This window comes from Gadus morhua, chromosome 6 (assembly GCF_902167405.1).
Source record: "Gadus morhua chromosome 6, gadMor3.0, whole genome shotgun sequence".
Taxonomy (NCBI): domain Eukaryota; kingdom Metazoa; phylum Chordata; class Actinopteri; order Gadiformes; family Gadidae; genus Gadus; species Gadus morhua.
This window is the reverse complement of record NC_044053.1, coordinates 1595104-1600738: the sequence shown is the minus strand read 5'-3', so window position 1 is coordinate 1600738 and position 5635 is coordinate 1595104. Positions and strand designations below refer to the sequence as shown.

The window sequence follows — 5635 nt, the reverse complement described above, 5'->3', positions numbered from 1 at the left end:
ACACACACACACACACACACACACACACACACATATGTGTGCATATTTGTGTGTGTGTGTGTGTGTTTGTCCAACACATGCACTCAAACTCAAACACAGACACATGCAAGCACAGGAGTTAAATGAGAGGTTTAACAGATTGTTAAAGACAGTCTCACACACTCAAATAACATGTCTGTTGCAGCAACACTTTATGAACGATGGTTACATAAGACCAACTGACAAAACCCAAACACAAGCTTACCAAAACAGATGACGCAGATTAAACTAAACTAATCGATGTCTTTGGTGCCAAGCTGTTTATTAACCTCTCCAGACCAAGACTGTTCATTGTTACATTGTCAAAGAAACCACTCAACATGAGCTATTATTTTATATTACAACATTGTATATTATTCAAACATGTCCACTCCCTACCAGCAAGACCTTATGTTGCTTGTCCCACCTTTCCAAGAACTTCTGATCTTATGTTTAAGTTATCCTTTATTGTCCCTTTTTGAGGGAAATTCTTTCTCTGCTTTTAACCCATCCGAGCCGGTGAACCCATACACACTAGTACACACACACGCACACACAGGAGAGACCTTGTTAGAGGTCCACACACATTGGGGTACACAGCACAGCGGGAGCAGTGGGCAGCCGCAGTGCAGCAGCCCGGGAACGGGGGGGGGGTTCAGGTGCCTTGCTCAAGGGCACCTCATCCGTGGAAGAGGGCGTAAGAGAGGGCTGCACAGCTACTTCCCCCGTCCACATATTTTCCAACGGGTTGGGATTCGAACCGACCAACCTCCGGTTACCGGTCCAACTCCTTAACCAGTAGCCCACGGATGGTGTGACGGGCCTGAGCCACCCTCTCCTTTTCCCCTTGTTCCTCAACATCAGCCCCCAGCCGTCGTCATGGAAGCCAGATTGTATCTATCGATCCCTCTATCATTGGCAGCCGCCAATGAGCCGGTCGATTGTCAAATCAGCGAACTGGGGGGCGTGGTTTAATCGGATCTGTTTTAGAAACCAAAATGGCCGCCAGATGAACACAGCCTATTGGCCACTGTAAAGATTGGTTCCGCCCAGATCACTGGGTGGGATGTCATTATGGTCTGATTTCAGTTGGAGTGTAATGTGGGAATAATTTTAGTAGAATTAAACAACTCTTTCAGGACCTACTCTGTGGAGATCTGTTATGTGGGGACCTGCTTTATGGGGACCTGCATTGTGTGTGTGGAGCTGCTTTGTATGAGGGGACCTGCTTACTGTGTGGGGACCTGCTTTCTGGGGACCTGCTGTGTGTGTGTGGACCTGTTTTGTGGGGACCAGCTTTGTGTTTGTGGACCTGCTGTATGGGGACATGCTTTGTGGGGACCTGCTTTTTTGTGTGTGGACCTGTTTTATGGGGCCTTGTTTTGTGTGTGGGGACCTCCTTTGTGAACTGCTTTGTGGGGACCTGTGTGTATCTGCTTAATAGTGATCTGCTCTATGGGGATCTGTTGGGATCTGCTTTGTGGGGACCTGCTTTTTGGGGACCTTCTTTGTGTGTGGAGCTGCTTTGTCGGGACCTACCAAGTGATAAACTTCTATGTGAGGACCTATATGGGGACTCACCCTTGTTGATCTTGCCCATGACGGCGACCTCCAGGTACTTCCTGTTGTCCTGCTTGCCGTACAGCCCCAGCAGGACCCCCCCCAGCTTGGGCGGCAGGCGCAGCGTGGACGCCACGTACACGTCGCTCAGCGCGCTCATGGTGCTCGCCACCGTCTCCACGGCAACCAGGTTCTGCTTGGCGTCTTGCAGACCCAACACGTCAATCACTGTCAGGGGGAAAGGAATGGGCAGGAGTCAGTGTCACTGCAGGGAAAATAACCCTGAATTGCAGGATACCTTGGTATATACCAGTGGTTTTCAAACTGTGAGGCGCGCCTCCCCTGGGGGGCGCCAGAGGTATTCAGGGGGGGGCGTGACGTGAGAAAAAATAAACCAGAAAAAGTAACAAAAAAAGCGCAAAGACGAAGACGCAAAGTCAGATGCAAACTCATTGCTCCCACTAAAGTAGAGGTGAGCTAAAAAAGGAGGCTAAACTGGCAGTTTACAGATTAAGCTGTTCAAATGTATTTAAAAAAAGTTAAGCAAAAACATGCTTAGGTAAAGATGTTAAAATGTGTTAAGAAATGTGTTTAAGAACGCACAAAGATGATTAGAATTTTTTAAAAATGTTTTAAAAGTATCTTTAAAACGTTTTTTTAAAAAAAGTTCTCTGAGGGGGGGCTCACTCTCATACTTTGAAAACCCCTGGTATATACCGTACCACAGGGCTCCAGACTAAATTTTTTCACTAGGAGCACTTAGGCCCCTAACTGAAAGTTTTAGGGGCACAACCAGAAATTGTAGGGGCGCACACCGTGAATCAACATGGCAATGTGATTTTCAATTTTTTTTCACTGTATTACTAATAAATATTTTGATAACGGATGCAGAAATTACAATGTGCGTTTTCAAATTCTGTGTCACATTTTATTGGGATTCTCATCTCGTCGAACGCTCATGCGTTCGACAAGCACGGAAGCGACAGTTTGCGACAGCGCCCGCTTGTCGTGCCGCTTGACAGGACGCTGTGCTTCCTCTCTGCCCGCTCGCCTCTCCGTTGAGAATGCATTACGAGGCGCCGCCCTTTATGGCACATGAAGTCCGGACCGGGTTCGGGTACCCACTGGTACCGGACAATTTGGAGGAAACGGGTGAAAAAATAATGTGTCGGACACGGGTGTGGGTCAGACGCCTGAACAGCGCGGGTCGGACGCGGGTTTTGTGATTGCGAGCGAGACTTCTTCGGTGCTGGATATGTTATTCAGGAGCAGAGGAGTCAACTAAAACCGTCACCAGTGGATGATGAGTTTTTCTTCACACTAATCTAAAGCACCAGGCCAAACACTACATAGTGTAAATCCCCGGCGTTCCATCTAATGTGTCTAATTTTCCTTCGGGTGCGGGTCGGGCGTCGAAATCAATTTATAGCGGGTCGGGTCGGGTGAGGAATGCAATTCGCGCTCAATTAGCCACTAACAGTGGCAATTCCTTATCCTTCTCACACTCATTAGCCTGCTACAGGTTCCGGATTCGTTGACGCGCCCCTTCCAATAAAAAAATAAAAAAGGGCAAATTTACTGGTCACTCTTGTGCGACCAGATGCAACATTCAGTCGCACAGTCTCAAATTTTGGTTGCAAAATGCAACCATTTGGTTGCAGTCTGGAGCCCGTATATATAGGCTACAATGTTTTGTGATATTTTTGGCCCAATACATTTACCTGAAATAATGATCTCTCTCTCTCTCTCTCTCTCTCTCTCTCTCTCTCTCTCTCTCTCTCTCTCTCTCTCTCTCTCTCTCTCTCTCTCTCTCTCTCTCTCTCTCTCTCTCTCTCTCTCTCTCTCTCTCTCTCTCTCTCTCTCTCTCACACACACACACACAGCTGGAACTGCGTTCAGCCCCAACAAACATTACATAATACTCTCTAACCGTGTTATGAACGTCAGACCGACTCTCACAAATGACAGGAAAAACGAATAACAGGCTCTCGTTAATTAGTCTTCTCTTAAATTATATTCGCGCAAAGCCAGAGTGAGCGTCTCATTGGAAGTACGAACTAGAGAGTCGGCCGTGCCCCCCGGAGAGGAGGAGAGCGGAGGAGGGACGGGTCCCGGGCAGCCTTCAACAGGTCCCAATGGGATAAAGGATGTTATTCAGACCGTCTCAACACCACCCCTCAACACCACCCCTCTGGTCGCGGTGTTGATTGAGAAGTGAACAAAAAAAAGACTGCATAAACCCGCAAACATTCCGGAGATGAACAAGAGCGCAGGTCTGAGAGGGACCGGAGACCATGTCCAGGACTGAGAGGGACCGGAGACCACGTCCAGGTCTGAGAGGACCGGAGACCACGTCGTCGCGTAATACATTTGAAAACTTTGGGTCTATTGGGAACACCTGGGCGAGGGGGGGGGGGGGGGGGGGGGGCTAGCACCGCTCGAACCACTTCTTGTGCTCAAACACAGAACCAGATCCTTTAGTTCCCGGTCGTTGCTCACCTTGCACATCTGCCGGCTGTCCGTCCGCGAGCAGCAGGGAGATGGAGAGGGACAGGAGCACGCGCATCGCACCCATGTCCAGATGAAGTGCGAGGGGATTTAATCCGGATTAGGCGCTGCGGGAGGGGAGTTAATCCGGATTAGGCGTTGAATGAAGGGAGTTAATCCGGATTAGGCGCCGCGGAAGGAAGAAGAGTCCGACCGACCGGATCCGAGCTGACTGGAGTGGAGGATACCCGACTGAACCGGAGCGGGACTGGGGAATGGGACGGGGTGCAACGTGCACGAGCAGCGAAGAATTGCCGTCCGGCGCGCCCCCGCGTCGGGGCGGTGAGTGGATGTGACAGTGCGCGTGCAGGGAGCCGTGCTCGAGGGAACAGAACGCAGCTTTACGACCGAGGAGAGGAGGGAGTAATGTATTGACGTCATTCATTAATTCATACCTGAATGATTGGCCGCAGCAGTCAGAGTATCAAACCCTCTAGGCCTGGGCTTGGAGGTGGAACCTGTAAACCGGGGTTTAGAGGACCATGTAAGCCGGGGTTTAGAGGACCATGTAGGCCTGTGTTTAGGGTAGGCCTACCCTGTATGCCGGGGTTTAGATGACCATGTAGGCCTGGGTTTAGGGTAGGTCTGGGTTTAAAGGACCATGTAGGCCAGGGCTTAGGGGGTACCGGTCTACTCTATAAAGAGCGGAGGGGAGTAACTTGTTGAACAGCGGGAGCCCCGCCTCCCTCCACCGGGACCTGTTTGTTTCTGGTGGCTGCGTCACCATGGCAACCACATTTAACGGCATGCAGGTGATGGGAATGCAACCCCCTCCCCCGACAATGCGAACAGATCCCGGCAACACACACACACACACACTCTCCCACATCGACACACACACACACACACACACACACACACACACACACACACACACACACACACACACACACACACACACACACACAGCCTCCCCCAACAACGCACACACCACACACCAACACACACACACAGATCTGCGGCTGTGCGTAAAATGCCTCAATCCGAACAATCGTGTAAAATGTTTTATTAAGTTTTCCGAAGTCTCTTTCCAGAAAGGTTTCCGATCAGAGGCGGAAACAGTGAGAGGGGAGCCACCGCGCGTAACCGTTTAAATGTTCCGTCATTCCTGAGTCCTCTCTCTCTCTCTCTCCCGCTCTCGACGTCTCTCCCCATCTCGATCTCTCTCTCTCTCTCTCTCTCTTTCTCCCCCTCGTCCTCTCTCTCTACGCGGGTATCGGGGTTATCTCGGCATTCCTGGGGTACGAAAGTCTCCCCAGCGGTGCGCTCTCAGGTCATTACGGTCGGCTTCTGGGGTACTCAGGAGCGCGGCGCACATACCGCGATGCTATCTCCGCTACGAGGAGGCAGCTACTTCTTTCCGTTGAGACGGGAGCGCGCACTTGGGTCATTCTTGCGCCTCACGCTCGCACGAGCTTGGAGCGAGAACAGAAGCCAGTGGAGGATTCCTGCTCGCTGACGTCACGTGCAGCTGGACGTCCCAACGGTGCGGCAGAGGGGTCAGAGCCGG

General features: G+C 50.9%; 1 protein-coding gene across 1 annotated transcript in view; it reads right to left on the bottom strand.

Annotated features, from left to right (window-relative positions):
• thbs3a (thrombospondin 3a) overlaps window positions 1-4930 on the bottom strand; it is a 20708-nt gene extending 15778 nt beyond the window's left edge. Inside the window, exons 1-2 of the mRNA XM_030359461.1 lie at window positions 4078-4930; window positions 1600-1806 (exon numbers count right to left, since the gene is read on the bottom strand). Of these exons, the coding sequence (XP_030215321.1) occupies window positions 1600-1806; window positions 4078-4153 (283 nt within the window). The 5' untranslated portion in view covers window positions 4154-4930. The remainder of the gene's footprint in view (window positions 1-1599; window positions 1807-4077) is intronic.
• Between the last annotated feature and the right edge of the window lie 705 nt (window positions 4931-5635).